At 43.2% G+C, this 22,289-nt stretch overlaps 1 protein-coding gene across 1 annotated transcript; it reads left to right on the top strand.

The window, feature by feature from the left end:
* The first annotated feature begins 1,133 nt into the window (after positions 1-1,133).
* On the top strand, positions 1,134-21,994 carry USF3 (upstream transcription factor family member 3). The gene is made up of 7 exons (XM_082206014.1): positions 1,134-1,239; positions 6,301-6,383; positions 6,634-6,695; positions 7,962-7,990; positions 8,142-8,224; positions 8,931-9,027; positions 10,252-21,994. The coding sequence occupies exons 3-7, from the start codon at positions 6,652-6,654 to the stop codon at positions 16,683-16,685; spliced, it is 6,687 nt and encodes a 2,228-aa protein (XP_082062140.1). The 5' UTR covers positions 1,134-1,239; positions 6,301-6,383; positions 6,634-6,651; the 3' UTR covers positions 16,686-21,994.
* Positions 21,995-22,289: the final 295 nt, after the last annotated feature.

The following is a 22,289-nucleotide window of genomic DNA, read 5'->3' as shown; positions in this document are numbered from 1 at the left end:
TCTTTAATTCTCTTCTTGACCACTTTGGCATTCCGCTTTCCATTTTTAAGTTCGGAATAGAGGAGTTGCTTTGGAAGATGATAGGCATCCGCACAACATGACCAGTCCAACGAAGTTGATGTTGAAGAATCATTGCTTTGACACTGGGGATCTTTGCTTCTTCCAGTTTGCCTGTCTTCCCAAGGGATGTGTACCATTTTTCAGATACACCCTTGATGGAATCTTTCCCAATGCCTAACCATGGGCATCAGTAAGTTCTCCATAAGGGCTGGCATAATTCGGAGGGAATCTGGAAAGAAAACAGGCCACACGGGGGGGGGGGGTGTTCACATGCGCCACTTCGAAAGCATCCTTTGTTGTTGTTTAGTCGTTTAGTCGTGTCCGCCTCTTCGTGACCCCCTGGACCAGAGCACACCAGGCACTCCTGTCTTCCACTGCCTCCCTCATGTTTGTAGCTTCGAGAACACCATCCAACCATCTCATTCTCTGTCGTCCCCTTCTCCTTGTGCCCTCCATCTTTCCCAACATCAGGGTCTTTTTCAGGGAGTCTTCTCTTCTCATGAGGTGGCCAAAGTCTTGGAGTCTCAGCTTCAGGATCTGTCCTTCCAGTGAGCACTCAGGGCTGATTCCCTTCAGAATGGAGAGGTTTGATCTTCTTGCAGTCCATGGGACTCTCAAGAGTCTCCTCCAGCACCAGAATTCAAAAGCATCCATTCTTCGGCCATCAGCCTTCTTTGTGGTCCAGCTCTCCCTTCCATACACACTACGAAAGCATCCTATTACCGCGCATATGTTTCCTGCTGCGCTTCTATCCGGCACACTTCGGCTTCTGGAGCAAGGCTCCTCCGCCCCGCCCTGCCAGCCGCTCATTGGCCTCTCCCGCAGTTCCTGTTCCCTCTCTCCCCGCCCCCCGCGCCTCACGTCAATCTAACTTTCGCGTTCTGCCCAAAGCCCGTGCGGGCCTCCGTCCGCGCCATATAAGGCTGGAAGTGGGCTGGGCCTCAGCCTTTCCTCCCGGGCTCGACCTGCCCTTCCCACCTCTCGCGGTCGCCGATTGGCTGTCGGGCGGCCGAGCCGGCTCTCCATTGGCTGTGGTGGCAGCGGAGGGGCGGCACCTGAGGAGACGGTGCCGAGGAGTCGGCGTGAGGGGAGGCGGAGGGGAGGAAGAGGCGGACGGCGAGCAGGATGGTCCCCGCGGTGGGGCCGCAGCCGCTCAGCCCCAAGCCCGGCGCTCCGGCGGTGAGTCCCTCAGGTCGCGGGCGGCGGCGGCGGCGTCGTGAGGGGGAGGCCGGCCCCGCTCCCCTCACGCACCCGGCCCGGCCCGGCCCGCGCCTTCCCCGCCTCACGGCCAAGTGACAGGTCGCCCGGCCGGTTGCCAGGGGCCCGCCGGGGCCGCCTCAAAACGGGTGTATGTGGGGGGGGGGCCCTCCCGCGACCCCGCCCCCGCCCCTCGGAGCTGCTGGGGGGCGTCAGGCGGGGGGGGCGCCCCCCTTCCCACCCCCGGCTCCCAGGAGGGGCTGCTGCAATACATGGGGGGAAGTAGCCAGGGGTTTTTTGGGGGGGACGCAGAGCCCTCAACGTTTTGGGCCTCTAAGTTTGGCCCCATGGAGGGGCAGTACAGTGGCACCTCGGGTTAAGGACTTAATTCGTACTGGAGGTCCGTTCTTAACCTGAAACTGTTCTTAACCTGAAGCACCACTTTAGCTAATGGGGCCTCCCGCTGCCGCCGCCAAGCAATTTCTGTTCTCATCCTGAAGCAAAATTCTGAACCCGAGGTACTATTTCTGGGTTAGCGGAGTCTGTAACCTGAAGCGTCTGTAACCACTGTATTTCAATATGAGTAGGAAAAGGAGAGTGCAGTGGTACCTTGGGTTACATACGCTTCAGGTTACATACGCTTCAGGTTACAGACTCTGCTAACCCAGAAATAGTGCTTCAGGTTAAGAACTTTGCTTCAGGATGAGACCAGAAATTGTGCTCTGGCGGCAAGGCGGCAGCAGCTAAGGTGGTGCTTAAGGTACCACTGTACTGTACCCCTAAACATTTTTTTTTAGAAAAAAAGCACTGGAATGATCATCTGGTGGGGTGAGAAGCGAGTACCTTCTTCTTTCACAGATTCACACATTATATTTCTACAAGAGTTCAGCTATGAGACAACCAACTACCGGAGACGGGTTATTGGGTTGTTGCTTTTATTTCGATGATCTATTTTGTGGTTTTATATTTGGGTTTTGTTCTGTGAATCCCCCTGAGACCTCCGGGTATAAGGCGGTGTATAAATTCAATAATAATAATAGGTTTTGTGGTGGTGGGGTGGCCTCCCTTCCCTGGGCTGCCCCAAATGTCCAGTGCTCCCTGTTGTGGCTTTCCCCCAGCTCCCAATATTGGGTTTTGGGATGGTGGGGCCCTGGAGCCCTCCCACCCTCAGGTTGCCCCAAATGTCCAGTGCTCCCGGTTGCGGCTTTCTTTGCCAGGCAGGGTGGGGGGGTGTTGAGGGGACTAGGCTTCCAAGGCTGACCCCGAAGTGCTGCAGGCCGTGCACTTCGTGTCTGGAGCGGGGAGGTCTGAACAGGGTGGCCTCCATGTGCAGAGGCAATGTACCTCCTGGAGCAGATACGATGCTGGGGATGCGCAAGGGAAGACTTGTAGCTCTGTGCCTTGTTTGTAAGTTTTGCAGGAAGGAGGCATCTTGGGGGCTGCTGTCGGAAACCAGCCTCAGGACTAGGTGATTGGTTGCAGTGGGACTCTCCCTGTGTAGCTGTTATCCATACAAGATAGATAGATAGATAGATAGATAGACAGATAGATAGATTGCAGTATGCTAAGCACTTTGCAGCGGACTATATAATGCATTATAATCTGGATTTTGCTTGTAGGAAAGGGAGCAAGGAGTCTAGTTACCAAAATACCCATTTGATAACATGGCTGGGTGCCACAGAAAAAAAAGCCTGGCAATAGTAGTGCATATTAATAATAATAATATAATATAATCTCAGTCTGGGACTGGCAATATGAAGAAAATAATAATGCTAAGTTTTTGTACAGGGCTTTTGTGAAGATTATTGAATTGAGATATGGAAACGTTTTGGAAGTTATGAGATGCCAGATTAAGATGCCATATAAAAATCACATCCTCCTAATTTGTATGACTAGTGAGTTTCCTTGCCCACATGGCTGTCCTGAGACACTGTTCTGTTATTATTGTTGTTTTATAGTTAGGACATACACTTTCATTATTCAAGCTAAATGTATTAATGGTAAATTTATTCTCTTGTTTTGTGCCCATTTTTTTATTAACCCCTTCATGTTTTATTTACACACACACACACACACACACACACACACACACTCCTACTCATCATAGGCAGACATACTCTGTACAGCTTTTTGTGATAATGCAATTATATTTTGTGTTTAAATGCTTGGCAAAAAAATGTAAAAAACATGAAAAAGGGGGCAAGCATTGGGGGAAGTTTTGGTACTCTCACTCGCCATTGAATTCAGTGTGTTTTGACTATATACTATTTTGGCTTTAGCCACTGTCCATGGAACATAACCTCGACATAAATTGGGAGTCGCCTGTACTTTTAAATTTTCTTCTATATACTTAACTTTACATTCTGACAACCATGTTAAGAAACACAGACTACAGTCCTAACAATTCAGTCCCACTTGTGTCGGTTGAGTTTAGAGGGATTTGTTCCCTGGTGATTGTATAGGATTGCAGCCTCCTCTTCAAAAGTAAATCAGTAAATACCACTTTCAAGTCAACATGGTTAGGATTAAGATTGACTGGTAGCATGCCCAAGCATTGTTTTTCTGGTTCCACTACAAATTTATAACACCAGCCCCCTCCCACACGCATCCCATAATCCCATCCAATACATACAGTTGCATGAGGCATTAAATAAAAGTTTGTCTTTTAATTCTGAAATTATATTTATTGCATTTCCAAAATTATACCATGGCCTACTGTAATTGGGGCTTTTCAACCATAGCCCCAAACACCTAGCCTGAATATGAGTCCTATAAATGGTTTTGCCTATTTTAACTTTTTGGTTGGTTCTTATGAATATAGTATCCTGTCAGTGCTTTTATTTTTTATTCTAATGGACCAACATGTGTACAAATATATATAGATCAGTTTATTTTTTGTGTTTTGTGTTCTTTTTCATTGCCAAATTAATTAACTCCTCAAAGTAAATTTCTCTTGCAAACTCACTCTTGTTAAGAGAAAGTAACTACACTGGTTAACTATTCTTATTCTGTAAATCACTTGCAGTTTTTGATGTCTGCCAGCTCACTGAAATTCATTTTCTACAAGAGTCATTTCCAATTGCTAAGAAAATCCACAAAGCAATGCATACATTACAGAAAATTCATTGCAGTTGGAGTGTTGTATGAACTGCATTTAATAAGAAGTGAGGATAGTTTATATTCTCCTCAAACGACATATCATAAGGAAAATACTCAAAAGATCTAGAGTGTATACTTGTGAGAGCCTGTAAATTCCACCAGCAATGCTGAGTCCCACTGTCCCTGGAATCAATGTCTTTGTTTATTATGATGCTTTGTCCACAGAGTTGCTTGTTCTGCTCTAACACTGCTTGCCATTGGCTTCTACTAAACTCACAATAGGTACAAAGACAGAGGGAAATAAAGTTTCCTTATCCCCAAGCATGATTTATATGATGCTAACTTACTAGATGCTATTAGTAGGAAACTGTCTATGGACAAACGCCGGCTCCCTTGGCCTGAAAGCAAGGTGAGCAACACAACCCCATAGTCGCCTTTGACTGGACTTAACCGTCCAGGGGGCCTTTACCTTTTTACCTTACTAGTAGGATACTAGGGTGGGGGGGGTCTGATTTGAAGTAACAGGTGCAAGTAAAAGAGAAAGAGAACCAGGTACCATATTGGCCTGAACATAAGCCGCACTTTCCCCTCAAATTCTGACCATGAAAAGTTAAAGTGCAGCTTACATTCATTACCTTACACCGCCAGCAAAGCGCTGCCTCTCCGCCGCTCCCAAGTGGGGGGGAGGGGAAGGCCGCTGGCAAAGTGGTGTGGGGACACCCCCCCCCCCGGAAGCAGCCCCGGTATTATTGTTTTTTTCTTTTTCCCCATTTACATTTAAAGGTGCAGCTTATATTCGGGCCAGTATAGTATCTCTCTTGATGTAAAAGCCATGATCACCCTTCCAGGCCTTATACATGAATGGAGCTGGCACATGAACAACAAATGTGGCTGTCTGGCCATGTTTAGCTTGGCCCTGTGCCTTAATCTCTGAAATTATTATTAATAATGAATATACCACTTAATGCCCAGTTGGTTTCTAAGTAGTTTACAAAACAAAAAACAACACTGTAAAAATACATAATGGTATGCCATAATTGAAGTCCACTGGAAAACAATCCAATTGGGATGTTAAAATGCAAACTCCAGTGATTAAAATATTCATTGAAACAGCCCCATTAAAACAGCGCAAGAATTAAAGCAGGAGACTTAGGTGAAGAGATCAAGGGTATGCCAGGTGTGTCTTCAAAAGGCAATGGGATGCCAGTACATTCCACAACACTGGTGCCATGAGTGAAAAAGCCTGACACCACATCATTAGGGCATGAATGATAAAACTAATCAGGTTCTGTTTGTTGATCTTAATGGTCTTACTGAGCAGTGGAAACTGATTTTTCAGGTAACCATGTCCAGTGTTGTTTAGGGCTGTATATGTAGGTAACAAGATGTTAAAACTGGTTCATTGACCTATAGAACCATAGCAGAACCTTTAGTGCTGCCCAGTACATGCCCAGTAAGAAGCACAATTAACCACCTGGGCTGTGGCATTCTGTACCAACTGCAGTCTCTGGACTAGTTGTAAGGCAGCCTCACACAGAGCACATTACAGTAATCCAAACGTGAGGTTTCCAGCACATGAGTCTCAGTAGCCAGCTCAAACCCAAGAAAAGTTGAGTTTGAAAATTCATAAATATTTGTGGAGTTCCACTTTACAAAGAGGGAGGATGTTGAACCAAATTTAAGCCATACTAATAGTTATTAGTGGTACACAAACCAGATCATTGTATCATTATATTGTAATGTGTCTTGGGAGGGCAGATATGCTGAAAGGTGGGGTAAAAAAATCTATTTAACTACAGTAAACTAAACAGAGCTTGGTTTCTCTCCCCCTCCTATTACTCAAGTTTCATTTAAAAGAATGTATTTAATTATTCCAATGACTGTAACCTTTAAATGTAAGCAGAGGTCCTTAGAATTCCAATAAATTCTATCTGTCTCACTTAGGATTGTGAAGTATGGTTTGAGAAACATCAACACAGTAGAAGCTGGAGTACTATTGCAGTCTTGTAAACAGCCACTCACCAGTGGTGAGTATAAATAATCTACCTAGTCACCTGTAGAGAAGCTTTGCATGGTTGCATCTTCTTTTAGGCTACAAATGAGGCCTAGCAGGCTAGCTAATGTCCTTTGTGGTGCAATTTATTAGGTTATGCTGATCTAAAAGAAGCCAGTGGAAGTTTAACTGTGTAGGAAAAAATACTTGAGAGTCAGGGTTTTCAGATGGAACAATAATGATCGGTGCTTCTAGACTCGTTACTTTTGGTTCTGTTCTTCTAGATCCTCATCTCTCAAACTATGCCAGAGATGACAGAGAAGGCTCCTCTTAAGAAACAACACCGGTAAGTGTCCTGTTCACAAATAGAATTACAATGCAATTCTTCGCCTATCTATTTGGAAGCAAGCTCTGTTGAGTTTTAACCCACATTTTATATCCTTGCATCTGCCAAGTTTCTTATATAAGACCTCTCCAGATAGGTTATGTTACTTCTCATGTTCACTAATGCATCTGCAGAGAAATGGAAGCTCAGCTGTGCCACTGTTCTTATTGCTGAGTTTCTTGGTCATCAATAAGTACAGTGGTACCTCAGTTTAAGAATAGTCCTGTTTACGAACTCTGCAAAACTGGAAGTAGTGTTCCGGTTTGCAAACTTTACCTCGGTCTAAGAACGGAAGCCGAACAGTGGAAGGGCACCAGCGGCGGGAGGCCTCATTAGGGAAAGTGTGCCTTGGTTTAAGAACGGTTGGACTTCTGTATAAAGGTGTGTCTCAGTAAGGTAGAGAAGGTATTTTGTTGTCTTTACCCAGCTCTGCATAGCCTGCACATGATGAGAAGTGGTTATAACTTAATTTGTTCTCTTTGGTCAAGTTTCTAGTCCCATGATTGGCATGCAAGTGTGCAGTCAAACCTACAAAATAAGGAAACTTAGTGCAAAAACATGCTTAGGATAGTAAGAATACATAAAATTATGATAATTTCCATCAGTATGAAAAATACAGCACCAACAGGGCAAGAGTTGCTTTGAAGTAAAGGATGGCTGTTCCTTTTATAACACAGTACACACATCATTAAGTAGTACTATGCCTTTGGCAGGCAATTGGCAAGCCAAAGTAGTAGGACCTTTTCTGGGGTGGCTCCCAGATTCTGAAACTTTTTTCATCATAGAGATTAGCATGGCCTCTATGCTGTGGATTTTTAAATGGGCTCTACAGACTCACCTTTTTCTTTCTGCCTTTTCCTAAAGGCTTTTTCTACAGAGGTATCTACAAAATGTAGCCCTGTTTTATTAATCTTTGTAACTGTTTCAAATGGCCTTTGTTAATGTGCTGCTTTTGTTAGGTTGTTTTATATTTATTTTTCTTTTTATGATATTGCAAACTGCCTTGGCTAGGCTGTGTCCCAAAATGTGGCATATATATAATTTATATTTACAGAAAAAATGCAAGCCAGATATATATCTTGGGGATCCTTACAGCAAATGTGGTTATTTCTTTTCTCCCTTTTGTTTATTTGCTGGCAGATTAAAGAAAATAGATTGATTAAATAAAACTTCCTAGATAGCAAATATTGTAATTTAGCCATTTACATGTTACCTTTTTTTTAACAGAAAGAAAAACCGTGAGACTCACAATGCAGGTAAGAGCTTCAGTGAAGTTGTTGTCAGAGTGGAGCGTTCATTCCACCAAGCATGCAAATATATGCCTTTGCAATCAAAAGAGAAGTCTTATTGTTTCTGGATATGCTATCAATGTATTGTTATACACCTTATGTGTTCTGTTTTTGCTAGTGGAGAGGCATCGAAAGAAGAAAATCAATGCTGGAATAAACCGAATTGGTGAACTAATTCCATGCTCCCCAGCGCTGAAACAAGTTAGTCTGCTCTTCGTGGTGGCTGAATATTTATTTATTTAACAGAATTTATATACCGCTTGGCTGTAATAAAACCTCTAAGTATGAAATATTTAAATTATCGATGAAAACAGTTAAAACAATTTAAACATTTAAAGATTATTAGAATGATCAGTAAAGAGATGAAAAGACGTCAAAATCTACATGTGTGGATAGGCTTGCTAAACAAAAATGATTGAAGCAGTCACCGAAAAGAGTACAGCGAAGGTGCTTGGGCGATGTCAGTAGGCAGGGATTTCCAAACTGGGTGCTGCCACACAAAAATATCAATTTCTTACAAGTGTGTAATGAGTATTATGTGGCACCTGCAGTGCCAGTTCCAGTCAAGTGGGCATATGCAGGAGACATGCTCCAGCAAGTAAACTGGTTTCAAATTGTTAATGTCTTCATATACTAATAGTAACACCTAAAGCTTGGCCCATAAACATATTGCCAACCATTGAACAGAGGTGTTAGGTACTGACAGGGTCTCACTTCTGTTCAGCAACCCTGCATTGCAGTAATCCAATACTGAAGTTGCTAGTGCCCGAACTGCTGTGGTATACAAATTTAATAATAATAATAAAAATAAATAAATAAATAAATAAATAAATAAGAAGTAGGCCTGTTTGTATTTCAGACTGAGTCTCTGAATGTTTTTCCTAATCATCCACATGTTCCCTTGCAGAGTAAGAACATGATCCTTGACCAGGCATATCAATATATAACAGAAATGAAAAGGCAAAACGACGAGCTCCTGCTGAATGGAGGAAACAATGAGCAAGGTGAATGGACTGGCTAGAATACTCTTGCTAGAATACCTCTGTTTTTATTGTACATACATTTCAAACTAAGCATTCTTTGTCTAACTGCTACTCCACCTTTCCTCCGGAACTGTTATCAAATGATAGATTCGCTATCCTGCAGATTGAATGCTGTTTGCTTAATATTTGTAGTCCCAATCTTTTATTAAAAAGCAGATTTGCTAATTTTATACCTTGCTAACAACATAATCTTGGTGTGCCGGTGTCCTAATTCTCTTTCACAATATAAATTTTATATGAAGAAGTTGAACATGATTGAAAAAAGCAACAGTAAAGTTAATTCTAAAAAATGTTGCCACACTTGTAAATTAAGTTATAGAAGAACTGTAATTTGATAGTTTTTCTAAGTGAAGTTGCCTCTCAGCTATAATTGGAGCTGTTTTCTTCATCCAAACTAAACAGAACGAATAGGGTATTTCTGAATATTCTGCAACATGGATGAAATCCAAGTCCCAGTAGTAGTTGTTTATTGGGATTTACATTAGATGACGCCTGTTCATTCTATGATCCTCTAATTTTCATATGACTAATTATCCGTTTTGGAAAAAAGCAGTGTGAACTGGAACAATAAAGAAATAATAGAATGAAAGCAATAGAAATATTTCCTTGCTGAGAGTATTTATAAGGCTGTAGTTTTCTTCAGATGATGAGTTTGTGAAATACAGTTAACATATTGCTCTCTACCAATTCAGGACAGTTGACCCCTCTGCCCAGTAATGACTGGCTCCAATTTGCAGTGGGTTTTCTTTCCTGTTACCTATAAATATTGTAGCTAGAGATGCCTGGGATGTGTTGCATGCAACTTGTGTTCTCTCCTTTTAATTCTAAGTCTCTAAGGATGTAATCTGAGTTTGAGTACATATTACCAGTGCTTTTTTCTTCAGGGATGCAGGGGTACACATACCCCTAAACATTTTGTGAATCTTTGTACTTTTGTCCATTTATTTGTCTTTATTGTTCCTGATTTGAACCATAAAATGGTGGTTTTCTTGAGTCAAAATGAGAGTACCTCTAAACATTTTTAAAGGAAAAAAAGCTCTGCATATTACAGCAGAAACCTATGTTGAGGTGATGAAATGGCCTTCTTTAATGCTATTTTCACTTGCTCCTAAAACAAATCAGCCGTACTAGACTTTTGCAGAACCTTTGGTCATTCGGATTTATTAATTTTTTATTTCTCTGCAGCTGAAGAAATAAAAAAGCTCCGGAAGCAGTTGGATGAACTTCAGAAAGAAAATGGGCGCTACATTGCATTATTGAAAGCCAACGACATTTGCCTTTATGATGACCCCACTGTCCACTGGAAACGGAACCTCAAGCACGCAAAAGTTTCTGTTGTTATCCCCAATGATCAGGAGCAAAAGAAGAAAGGGAACCTGAAAAATGCAAAAGTGTCTGTTGTTATCCCCAGCGACCAGCTGCAAAAGAACATCATTGTATATTCCAATGGCAGTCAGCTTGGTGGAAGCAACCAGGGCGCATCAGTCCAAGGAATAACCTTTAATATCAGTCATAATTTACAGAAGCAGACTGCTAATGTTGTTCCTGTCCAGAGGACTTGCAACCTAGTCACTCCTGTGACCATTTCTAGTATCTATTCCACGGAAACCAAATCAGGGCTTCAGACTTCAGTTTCTCCACTGGTATCAGGCCCATCAAATCCAGCCAAGAAAATTATTGAGCACTCTACCTCTGAGAATGAGCAAGGCCTACCTACTAGTTCTAGTGCTGACAGCTCCCTGAATCCCTTGCAGCTAGTGAGGCTACAGCCTGAAATGCAGAGTTCTCCACAAGATGAAGATGACATCTCCAAATCTAAAAATAAACCAGAGACTTTCAAGTTAATTGAGAAAGCGGGTTTGCCTAGCAACAGCCTTCCTGTCAGTGCTAGTGTAGACAGATCTCTGGCTCATCTGGCAGACATGCCCCCTAAAGAGGATCCAAGAAATGGATCCCTAGAAAGCTGTGTGGTTTCTGCAACTGATACCACTTGTACTCCATCTGTAATGCTCTCCATTGATGGAAAGCTGTCTGCAGGAAACATCTTCAAAAGCAGCGTAGGACCAGCAACATCTGCTGTAGAAATCCAGAAGGCTGTAACAGAAATTAACACTTTGCCTGCTGCTTCTGTAGATAAGTGGCCTTTTCCCAGTTCTTCAGCTGCTAGCACTTCAAATTCCAAAACCATGGGTAGCCTGACGCGAATGACTTCTGCTGGAAACACCCAGACTACTTGGACTACTTTGCAACTAGCAGGGAATACTGTTCAGCCTCTAAACCGTACTCTGTCCAGCATAAACGCAGCCCTCTTAAACCAGCCAGTTAACAATGCTAGCATTACAGCACCCACTCCTAACAGGATTTTGGCAACTGCTCCCAGTTTAAACAATCCTCTACCTGCTGGTGAACAAACAGCTGAGCAAATCATGGTTACTTTGCCATCTTACCCAGCCTTACCTATGCAGCCGCTAGTCACTAAGACGCAGGTTCTCGCACAACCTGCAAACGGCCTCCTTCCATTGAATCCACCCATGCAGCTGATTCAGGTGCCCCAGCCAGTAGGTCCATCTGTCACTGCACCACCTGCTAAACAAAATGTAGTCATTTTACAGCCTTCAAATGCCAGTGCAGGTCCACCAGTGTTGAGAACTGAAGTTCCCAACCAAACTGTTAGCCAGCAGATTGTAATTATACAGACTGCTAACCCAAATCCTCTCTCCCTTTTCTCTGCTCCTCCTCCTCCTCCTCCTCCTATCAGAATGCCTATAAATGGAGCCGCTCCCTCAGCAAGTGCTAGTAACCCTATGCAAAATGCCTCTGGCCCTCATATGTTTGGTGGGAAGCATCTTGTCCATATTTTGCCAAGGCCATCTTCTGCGCCATCTTCTGGCTCGACACAAACGTTTTCAGTTGCAATGGCGAACCAACATCTTCCGCAGACTATTTCTTTAAATGGGCAGCTGTTTGCATTGAAGCCTGTGAAGTCCTGTTCTGGAGGTTCGGATCAAACCCCTATGCAAGTTATTCAGCCTACCACCAGTGAAGATCCCAATACAAACGTAGCCCTCAATACATTTGGTGCTTTAGCTAGCCTCAATCAAAGCATATCGCAGATGGCTGGACAGAATTGTCTGCAGGTGTCTACCAGTCAGCCTACAAATCCATCAACGGTCAGCAGCCAAACCACACCAAGTACCCATGTTCTGTTGGCAACTACAGCAGCATCCTCTTCTGCTGCGGAGAATGTAATGTTAACCAGTGTTTCGTGCTCAGTGGGTGCTTCTCCCCCCAAAACCTCATTTGGTCTGGCTTCAAAATGGTCTAATAAAAGTACTAAAAAATGCTTGGTGGCCAGCAGCAATCTTGCATGTCGAGTGAATTCTTGCAAAGATTTGAAGAAACTAGATAGTGGGGATGTGGAGGCTACCCCTGAGCATTCAGGAAGTGACATCTTGCTTGAAAACATGCCTGATAATGTGGTGTTGCAAAGCTTAGCCATATCACAAGCAAATAGGGTAGCACCTAACGATGTTGCCCAAAATGATGCTTCCAATTCCCATCCCAAGGAGAGACTGAGAGCTGAACAAGACATGGAAAGTACCCTGGCCTCTGACCTGAATGCAGCTATAGTGCCGAGATCGTTGCCACTCGAATCGGCCTCCTCAGAACAGTTTGAAGTGGTTGCTCCCGTCTCCAGAGAGTGTGCATCTCTGCCTCCTCAAACTAATTCAGCAACAAATTCTAAGTTAACAGAATCATCCAAATGCATCCCCACCAGCCCTTTAACATCTTCTGACTCTCAGGTGACAGCTTCTCATATTTCTGGGACATCTGTGGCAAACAGTGGGGCGAGTGCAGAGGGTGTTCCCAGAACAGAGGTGTCTGAAATCTGCACAATGGAACAAAATTGTTCCATAGTCATGCAGGCCAGTGATTTGCTAGAAGAGCAAGGCCTGACCAAGATTTTCTCTGATTTCAGTAAAGTGGGAGAAGCTGTAGAAAAAAACTTCTCGGTCCAAGTTGAGCACCCTAATTTTCGCACCCAAAACACTAAATCAATTATAGACTCGAATGACTTGGCAGAGAAGCAGGAGGGGCTCTTGCTGGTGAACACTGAAGAGGAAAACCTTGCACAGTCTCATTCCTGTACCTCTGAACAAGAAACAGTCACGGCTAACAGACAAGCAGACTCTCCCATGTCAACTAGCTCAGGCAGCAGTTGTGGATTCTCAGTTGCATCCATGTTGCCAGACACGTGCAGGGAAAATGTTCCCAACAACACTTCAGTGAATACATGCAACAGCTGTACGTTTTCAGAGCAAACGGATATTGTAGCTTTGGCAGCAAAAGCCATTTTTGACCAAGAGGCCCATGCAAAAGCAGCCGTGTCGGGAGCTGCTGTTTCCAAGGATGGTGAAGTGGCATCTCTAAGAAGAGACCAGTCTCTTAAGTCTCACACCATTAAAGAGGCAGACCAGATAGAAACAGTGCCAGGAAATTTCAGCACCCAGAATGCAGTGAAAATAAACGTTGATCGGTCAGTCGAGAAACAAAGCTGTTCCGTTGGAGTGGAAGTGTCCAGTGTAACCTTGCAAATTCCAGCCTCCCAGTCTTCAAGCACATCAAGCTTAAGTGTCAATAATCTCATCCATCAAAGCTGCATCATCCACCCTGTTGTGAGCTGCTCAGGTTTACCCCCAACTTCAGACCAATCAGCTGTTCCTGTGACTATGACTCCATCCATGCCCACTAATCCATATATGACTCAGTCTCCAGGACATTCTCCAGTGCTAATGACAGATTATGCTTCAGAACAACTGTCTGCTGTTCGGACCGGCACCATGCCGACTTCTCAGATGCATGAGCCACACGTAAAGCAGCAAAGCCAGGAAAGCCGCAAAGACTCTGTCAAACGTTCTGTTCCAGACGATCACCTGCTTTCCACGCCGAAGAGACAGAAACACTGCCAGACGGCACCTATGCAGCTTGAAGGGATGGCTTTGCTGAACCAAACAGCTGATGATATTTCAGATCAAAGTCGAATCCTTGTCAACCAGATCTCCTCCAACTCCTCCAATATGGCAGTATCAGGGAGCAGTCAAGGGCACACAGATAGTCTTAGCCGGCTGTTCCCAAGCAGCAATTTTGTGCCCCCTGCTCTGAGGCAAGCTGAAATCCAGTGTAATTCTCAGCCTTCTGTCCCGGATCAGACAGGACAGCACCTGCAATCTATTCAACATGCTCCCACTCAAGGAATGACCCACCTTCATAGCAATCCGTATATAAAGCAGCAGCAGCAGCAACAACAACAACAGGCTGGACAGTTAAGAGACAGACATCAGTTGTATCAGCTCCAGCACCACATTCCTCATGCAGAAAGCCCCATCCATTCCCAAGCCCTCAGCGCCCACCAGCAAAGAGTGATGCACCAGGAGGCGCAAATGCAGAAGAAAAGGTCTCTCATCCAAGCAGCCCAGCCCACCCCACTTGCTCTGCAGCAGAAGCATCACGGAAGCGACCAGTCGCGGTCAAAGAGCAGCCAAGCCCACCCCCACCACCCACAGATGCAGCAGCAAATGCAGCAGCACTATACCTCTTCTCAGCCTGAGAAGACATGCGAGAACCCCACTGCAAACAGAACTCACCACAGCCATCCTCAGAGCCGTCTGAATCAGGACATTCTGCACCAGCAAGCACCAGATGTGGGCAACAGACAGACAGGCTCTGGAGTTTCTTCTGACCACGTGCCAGGACATGGCCAGATGCAAAGACTTATGACCTCCAGGGCTTTGGAGCAGCAAATGGTGTCCCAGCCTAGTATTGTCACCAGGTCATCCGACATGACCTGTGTCCCCCACAGACAAGAAAGAAACAGGGTTAGCAGCTACTCCGCAGAGGCACTTATTGGAAAGACGCCCTCTAATTCAGAGCAGAGACTAGGAATATCCATTCAGAGCTTGAGGGCTTCAGATAATCTTGAAATGAGAAATTACCTTGATGTGTCTAGGAATAAAGGATTGGTCATCCATAACATGCAAGGACGCATGTCAGTAGACCACACGGTTGGAGCAGATGTTCAAAGACTTTCTGAGTGCCAGACATTCAAGGCAAATGGCGCGAACCAGCAGTTTGATGTGCAGTCCTCAAGGAACAGTGAACTAGGGACCTCAATGTCATCCCTCAGAGGGATGCAGGCACAGGCTTTTCGAATAGCTCAGAATGCTGGACCACCCCTAGACAGACAGAAGAGGTTGCCCTATCAGCCAGTTCAGGCCATTTCAGCAGGAAATGTTCTTCCTCCCCCAAGAGACAATGAAAATACATGCCACCAAAGTTTTATGCAGAGTTTACTTGTCCCTCATCTTGGAGAGCAAGTCGGTGGAGGCCAAAGACCAATTGCAGAGCACCAGAGAAATCCACAGTGTGCCACTTCTTCTATTGTTGAATATAATTGCCCCCCAGCAAGAGACAGTATTCACATTCGAAGAGAAGGTGATGGTCAGAACAGGGAAAGTTGTGATATGTCTCTTGGTGCTATTAATAATAGGAACAATACATTAAATATTCCATTTTCAAGTTCCTCTGGAGATATTCAGGGTCGCAATACCAGCCCCAATATTTCTGTTCAGAAATCCAACCCCATGAGAATGACAGAGAGTCATGGAACCAAGGGTCACATGAATGCTCCAGTTTCTAGCAATGTGCATGGAGTCGTCCGACCTCCTCTCACCCACCCGCCCGTCTCTCGGAACGCCGAGCAAGTCCCACCATCAGTTCGTCAACCAAATTCTTCAGTTACTCAGCGATCAAGACATCCCCTCCAGGATAACAGTGGTTCTAAAATTCGCCAGCCTGAAAGAAATCGTTCTGGAAATCAAAGACACGGAAATGTCTTTGATCCTAGTCTTCCCCACCTTCCTTTGGCTGCCAGTGGTAGTATGATCCTTGGAAGGCAACAACCTGCTCTAGAGAAAAGAGGCAGCATTGTGCGATTCATGCCTGAAGGACCACAAATGACTAATGATAGCGCAGCTCCTGATCAGCACAGTCTGTCTCAAAATTTTGGATTCCCTTTTATTCCAGAGGGTGGAATGAATCCCCCCATAAATGCCAACGCACCGTTCATCCCACCGGTGACTCAGTCTAGTACTACTCGAACACCAGCCCTGATTCCAGTAGATCCTCAGAATACGTTGCCATCTTTTTATCCGCCATATTCTCCTGCCCATCCCACCCTTTCCAATGACATTTCAATCCCTTATTTTTCGAACCAGATGTTTCCAAATCCAAGCACAGAGAAGCCAAGCGGTGGAGGTTTAAACAATCGCTTTGGCTCCATCTTGTCTCCTCCCAGGCCAGTGAGCTTTGCCCAGCCAAGTTTCCCCCTCTTGACAGACATGCCCCCAATGCACATGGCCAATTCCTCTCACTTGTCCAATTTTAATTTGACTTCTTTATTCCCGGAGATTGCTACAGCTCTTCCTCCAGATGGTTCTGCAATCTCGCCTCTGCTCTCTATAGCGAACACATCTGCTTCTGAGTCTTCCAAGCAACCATCAAACCGGCCCGCTCACAACATAAGCCATATTCTGGGTCATGATTGCAGTTCGGCTGTATGAAATGCAGTGGCCAGGAGTTAGAATGGTGAATTGTTTTATGTGTGTAGTATGCATATTTGTGTATATACATGCATGTGTCCATGTATGCATTTGGGATTGCCATCCTTGAAAAGACCACTCGAAGCATCACTGTTTGTGGGGAGTATATATACAATAGCAGGTGCTTCTGTATTTCTACATACCCGTGTTGCTAAAGTAGCAGCTGCCTATCTCCATGCTTACTAGTAAGAGTAAGAATCCAACACCTTGATCTGTCTTAACAGAGTTCCAGATCATCACCCCCTGTGCCAAGATGAGCCTTGTGCAAAATTAAGTCCAGGGAAACTGAATTTATAGTTCTTGGAGAGTGATTTTTCTTTTTTGCCCGGGAAGTAGGCACGTGAGCGTCTCAAACACATCTCAAATTGGTACAAAGGTTTTGAGTCAATGCACACTAGATCACTTTTACTATTTGTGTTGAAGTTTATCATAGACATATTTCATAGGGCTGACTTCATGTGATAATTTCTGACGGGCATTTAAAGCTTAGTGCTATGCCTAGCTTCTGAGGAACTGTATTAACGTATCGTGTAATGGGAAATACTGCCTCTCTTCTGAAACACATAGTTTAATGCTCTCCTCCTGAGGCTTTTATTTTTAGCATTGTTTCTGCTAACAATCTATAGAATTTTTTTAAAAACCATTTATGTTCAGTTCAGTTCATACATGTTGATTTCTCCCCCGCAGCTTGTATGCTGTGAGTTTCTCAGGGTATCCTTTTTATGTCCTGCTTATCACTTTTTTGAGAAGGGGAATTATCTCCATTTTTACCATTGTAATGTTTTTCTTTCCTTTTCCCTCAGATAACTTTTGTAACCTGAGAGCATGTAATAGGAACATATTGTGTGACAAATATTGTTGGGTGAAACTGTAGGCAAATACAACATTAGTATTAAGTGCTTATTTAATTGTATTGGTTTGCACTTACAAAGCACCTTCTGTCCAGAAACTCTTTGCTGGGAACAGAAAGAGGAGTGTGTGAAGTTTTGAGCACTTAGCAAAATGGGATGGTCTTGATGAGGCAAAGTTACAGCGGAGAAGCACTTGTCAGTAACTTAATAGATGAAATGTGGCAAGTAACAGGTGAATGGCTCATTTTCTCTTGTAATTGTTACAAATGCTTTTTTTCTTTTTTGCACCCTTTTGGATAGTTTAAAGCATACAGCAATATTGTTTCAAAGAGTCTTCCTCAGCTGATGGTTGCCAGGCTGTGACCCTGGCAGTAAAAAAAATTGGCCTGGGCAATTCCTTGGTGATTGCTAACTTCTTTGTGGGACTTAAGGGAAAAAAATCTTAGGCAATTAGATAGCCAAGAAGAACCTTAGAGGTAGCATATAAAGGGATCTTAGAATGGGTCTAGTATATAGTCATTGCTTAGTAAATGTGCTGAAGTTACAGCGTGGGTCTGTCTCGGAATAGCGATTCAGCAATGTCCTCAGCAGCACCAGTTGCTTTTAGGGCCTCCTGTCTCAGAACAGGGATCCTCATGGGAATTTTTAATCTCCAGTGGGAAATCTGAAGTGGCTGGCTTGGTCAGAATCAGAACTGTGGGAATATCCACAAGCTCAGCTTTCTAATGAGTACCCCAGAAGGTTCACTTGGCCAAGTTAGCTTCCTAGTATTGCAGTGGCTGATTCACAAAGGGTAAGGTAAGACAGAACTGCTTCCATGGACCTGCGTGACACATGTCTGAAAACCGAGGGAATTTGAATCTTGGACTTTGACTTTCTGTGTACATCTAAAAGAAGGGTGTGCAAGCTTACCATTGATTTATAATAGCATATTTCTGCTTTGAAGGATGTGCCTTCAGTTTGCCCTGGAGTTCAAGTGTCCTTATGTGCTTCAAAATGCTATCCTCTTGGCTCACCTTTTCAGGGTAGGACCCATGGCTTGTTGCTTTCTTCTAACTCCAGCTATAGTAGCTGCCACATAACATACATTTCTGTCAATCAGCAATGGCAAAACAAGCCGTTTCCTCTTAGAATCCAGTGTGTGAAGGTAAACTTAGAACCCCAGGGCATCCAGATTATTTTTAAAACTGCGAACCATAGTTGGCCATAGTTTGTGCATAGCGTGTTGGGAAGCATCCAGCCTCATGGTGATTTCAGTTCATTGGCTTAGCAGGGTCATTCTCTGGGTCTCCAAGTGCTTGGGGAATTCATCACTGTGAAAGAATGTATGCTACCATAGTTGTAATCAAGAGCTTGATTCCATATATATTGTCTCAAGAAAAGGGTGGACACAGTAATTATTTTCAAAGGGCATACTAGCATGATAAGACATATGTATGTATGTGCAGACATCAAAAACACATGGATTCCTGGCATAATTTTTTCAAAAGCAATTGTCAAGTAACCAGTTATTTGGATTCTTCATTCTATATGTCATTCCAGCTACTTGGTTCAGTTTGGAGACTTCTCTGTGTTGTACGATTTAACTACTTAAGAGATGTCATAGAATTTCTGATAATATCACTTGGATAATGTCTGAAATGAACATCTGACTATTTCTTCGAAGGCTTTATCTCTTGCTGCATAAAAGTCTTGTCATTTGCCATGATTAATAAGTAAAAGTGGTGTATTTGACATGCCTTACTCCACATAACTCATGTCCTAAGGATGTGGAGTTGTTCCTTAGTGTTCTGCTCCCCCCAAAAAGCTGCAAGACCCCTTAAAAATCCTTAACTGTTCAGCCTGTTTAAGTTTGTTAGACATGCACTAATTGTGTTTGAGGGGTTTTTTTGTAGTGCAGAAATCAGAAGGACTACCTTGGTTGTCGATAGAAAAGTTAAAAATTCAAATCAAATTATTATTTGCTAAATTTATAACACACTCTACTGAAGGAGCCTAGGACAGCATTCACATCAAATTCCTGAAACTGCTACAAGTAATTTAATTCTGTAATGAAAGAGGACATAGCAGGTTAACTCTTTTCTGTTGGGGGCCCCATGCCAGGGGGTAGAAGGGGCACTTTGCTGTGCTACTTGTATACACATGCCAAGTTTCTGTTTTGTCCCAGTGAAAATGGAGAGCTCTGTGTTGCATTGGTTAGTCAAGTATTTTTTTTAAAGCACTTGAAAAGGTCTTGAAGCACTTGAAAAGGTCTGCAGTGTCTGATACAAACTTTATGGTCTGATACAGACTGATACAAACTTTATGGAACTATGAGCTATGAACATTAACTTTTTAAAAATTATTCATAATTAGTACACACTGGTTTTTCAAAAAAATATTCTGGTCTTGAAAATGGAAGGGAAAGAAAACTGCTACTTTATAAAAATTATGATGTTGTGCCTTGACACTGCGTTGGTCTTGCCTCACTGTTCTATAACTTACATTGTTAAACCACCTTCCACCCCCCGTTTTTAGTTGGTTGTGCTATACAGTTAGTGGGACTCCTAGTATTGAGAAGAATCAGTTATCATTTTGCATCAGAGGAATTGAGGTTAAACACTCAAATAATGAGGAGCTGAGGAAACTTAGAGTGACTTTCCAAGACAAACATGGCAAGTTAGAATCCTAGTTTTCCTGGGTTACCTTTATACGATTTTATATTTGTCATAGAGGTTCATTTCTATGCAAAAGGTTGTGCTTAGGTTGGGGATTCTGTAAACTGGTTAGATGTGGTTTAAGGGCAGAGAATGGGGAAGGGAGGAAAACAGGCCATTCAATATGAGAAAAGGCTTCTGCATGTTATTTCTTCTGAGCCAATATCTATTGTGACCCTCTCCATGGTTTTTATTTTAGTTCTGCCTCCGCCATCAAGTTAGCAAGACATCTACAGAGCTGGGAGGGTGTATGTTTTAAATTCTGTAAATTGGTGTCTATTTCCCACTTTTCTGACGAAGGAAAAAATTAAGACTGCTAAACCATTCAGTGTGTTCTGTGGTATAAGCTAATAGATCAACCACTTCTGTGGGCTTTACCTATATTGAATCTTCTTAGAAGGACTTTCTGGTAGACAGAACTGTGGTAGATAGTTGCTAATGTGAACCTTAGTGCTGTTAAGACATTTTTTAAATGTCTGTCTTGACATTGTCTGCGGTGGCAGTTTTGCTGTCATAAGTGCTGGAGGAGCTTGAGCGATCGCAGGGAGTTCCGTTTAGCCAAAAATTGTCATGTCTCAGTAGAATCCTTGGAGTACAAACTGATCCAAAGCCCATAAATTCAATCACATCTTATCTCCTCCTTTCAGGCGGTCGTGTTCTTCACTAAAGAGCCAACGTGCAGAGATCTTCTCTCTCTCCTTTGCAGAATGTGCTGAACAAATTGGTCTGTTATGTACTAGCAAGCCATTTGATTCATATATCTCTTAGCTTTATTTTCTTAATACCGCTGTCCAGTTTAGTAACATTGCTGTCCAATTTTGTAATCTCATCAAGATCTTTTGCATTATGCGTGACCTTCTAACCAGCACTGCTTAAGGGAGCTTTAAAAAAGCAACACCTGGCAGTTTGTAGGTCCAATGGGATGCCAGACTGGACACATGAACCATTGTGCTGTTCTCACAATCACATGCAAGTGAGTTGCATGTAAATATAGAAGCTTTAACGGAGTGTGCATATCACATCTTGTATTGTTTCTGCTGGGTGCAAGCAGACAGCCCCTTTTAATGGGAGCAATTATGGAAAACTGGATACCATACAGATTATAGGTTGTGTGGCATCCAGCTTTGGTAGATTGCTTCATCTCCAAGCCAGAAGCGGACATCCCGATCCCCTTATGATTCCCTTAAACAACTCAGAGTGAGCGACGCTTCCCTCTTCTCTTGAAAGTAACAAATGTATTCCCTTGATTTGCGCCACAGTTTTTCTGCAGTGCATCCCCTAAAGTCCTACATACAGCCTCTAGATTCTTTCAAGCCCTAGTACAGAAATGTGTGGTGATGCTGATCAGGCACACAAATGATTGTAAATAAGATTTTGTTCCATTTATTTTGACATCTTTTTACAAATTCGTCGCATTCAGATGTAAATATTTACAACAGTGGTTTTGATGAAAGGTCTCAGATTTTTATTAAATGTAACAATTTATTGATTGTAAAAATTGTATAGATACGAACAAAATGGTATTTTATTTTAAAAATGTACAGTTTGTGTACTTTCATTTTTGCGTACTCTAGATACTTTCTAGTTCCACTTCCTCTCCCCCTTCCAGGAAAAAAACCCCAATGCCTGTGATCCTGTGCTTAAATCCTGGCTGCAAGTTGCAGCCAAAGTTTATAAACTGTAATTTTTTAAAGAAAAATGTAAAGAATTTAAAGTCAAGAAATTCTTTTTGTGGTTTTTAACTAATTTTAACTTCTTTGATCTGCCTACTTCTGCACTGTAGATGGATTTATCATTTTAAATCGGCTAGCAAGTTTCACTTAAGAACGCCTCTATGTTTACAAACTGGGTCCATATACTCTCATGTTCCTTTTTTATCTGTTAGCAACTTTGACTAGCTGATCCAAATTCTGCCTGTCACCCCAACTCTGGCTAAAAGTTTGGGGGGATGAGACCAAAAGAAACAGCCTGATTTGGCCTATTCTCCTGGGTTCCCTTCCTTCTAGAACTTTATAGCA

The sequence above is a fragment of the Podarcis vaucheri genome (assembly GCF_965113315.1).
Source record: "Podarcis vaucheri genome assembly, chromosome: 17".
In the NCBI taxonomy this organism is placed as follows: Eukaryota; Metazoa; Chordata; class Lepidosauria; order Squamata; family Lacertidae; genus Podarcis; species Podarcis vaucheri.
This window is presented reverse-complemented; position numbering and strand designations above follow the sequence as displayed.

Excerpts from the sequence above, each read along its gene's own strand:
- USF3 (XM_082206014.1), top strand. The coding sequence starts at position 6,652 with ATGCCAGAGATGACAGAGAAGGCTCCTCTTAAGAAACAACACCG. Across the intron at positions 7,991-8,141 it reads CCGTGAGACTCACAATGCAG|TGGAGAGGCATCGAAAGAAG; the intron begins GTAAGAGCTTCA and ends TGTTTTTGCTAG. Across the intron at positions 9,028-10,251 it reads TGGAGGAAACAATGAGCAAG|CTGAAGAAATAAAAAAGCTC; the intron begins GTGAATGGACTG and ends ATTTCTCTGCAG.